At 47.9% G+C, this 783-nt stretch overlaps 1 protein-coding gene across 1 annotated transcript in view; it reads right to left on the reverse strand.

Moving 5' to 3' along the window:
* Window positions 1-292: 292 nt before the first annotated feature.
* Window positions 293-783, reverse strand: part of LOC106819343 (caseinolytic peptidase B protein homolog) — a gene marked incomplete at both ends in the record, with an annotated part of 9850 nt that continues 9359 nt past the window's right edge. Inside the window, one exon of the mRNA XM_014823987.1 lies at window positions 293-449. Within this exon, the coding sequence (XP_014679473.1) occupies window positions 293-449 (157 nt within the window). The remainder of the gene's footprint in view (window positions 450-783) is intronic.

Below are 783 nucleotides of genomic sequence, written 5' to 3' on the forward strand. Positions count from 1 at the left end.
TACCATAACCATTACCACTACCATAACCATAACCATTACCACTACCATTACCATAACCATTACCATTAACATAATCAGTATTATTATGATTACCATTACCATTATTATTTCCATAACCACTACCATTAATTACCATTACCATTACCATAATCAGTATTATTATGATTACCATTACCATTATTATTTCCATAACCATTACCATATTATTATCATTGCCATTAAACCACTAAACCCCCCATAATTACTACATGGCCCACTAGCGCCACCGTCAGCCCCCGCGCACGCCGCCTACCTAGCGACGGTAGCGCCCTCTCGCGGGCGATGCGCTCGGCCTCGCGGCGCAGCGCGAGCGCGTGCTGGGCGATCTCGTCGCTTGCGAGGTTCGACGTCATGATGAAGAGAGCATCCTTGCACGCGACCGTGCTTCCCTGTCCGTCCGTCAGCCGTCCCTGCGCACAGACAGACAAGTAGATATAGGTATGCAGGCAGACAGGTATGAAGGCAGATAGGTAGACAAGTAGGCAGGTAGACAGGTATGAAGACAGATAGGTAGACAGGTATGAAGACAGATAGGTAGACAGGTATGCAGGCAGACAGGTATGAAGGCAGATAGGTAGACAGGTATGCAGGCAGATAGGTAGACAGGTAGACAGGTAGACAGGTATGAAGGCAGATAGGTAGACAGGTATGCAGGCAGACAGGTATGAAGGCAGATAGGTAGACAGGTATGCAGGCAGACAGGTATGAAGGCAGATAGGTAGACAGGTATGCAGGCAGATAGGT

Source organism: Priapulus caudatus, unplaced genomic scaffold (assembly GCF_000485595.1).
Source record: "Priapulus caudatus unplaced genomic scaffold, Priapulus_caudatus-5.0.1 Scaffold3233, whole genome shotgun sequence".
Lineage (NCBI taxonomy): Eukaryota > Metazoa > Priapulida > Priapulimorpha > Priapulimorphida > Priapulidae > Priapulus > Priapulus caudatus.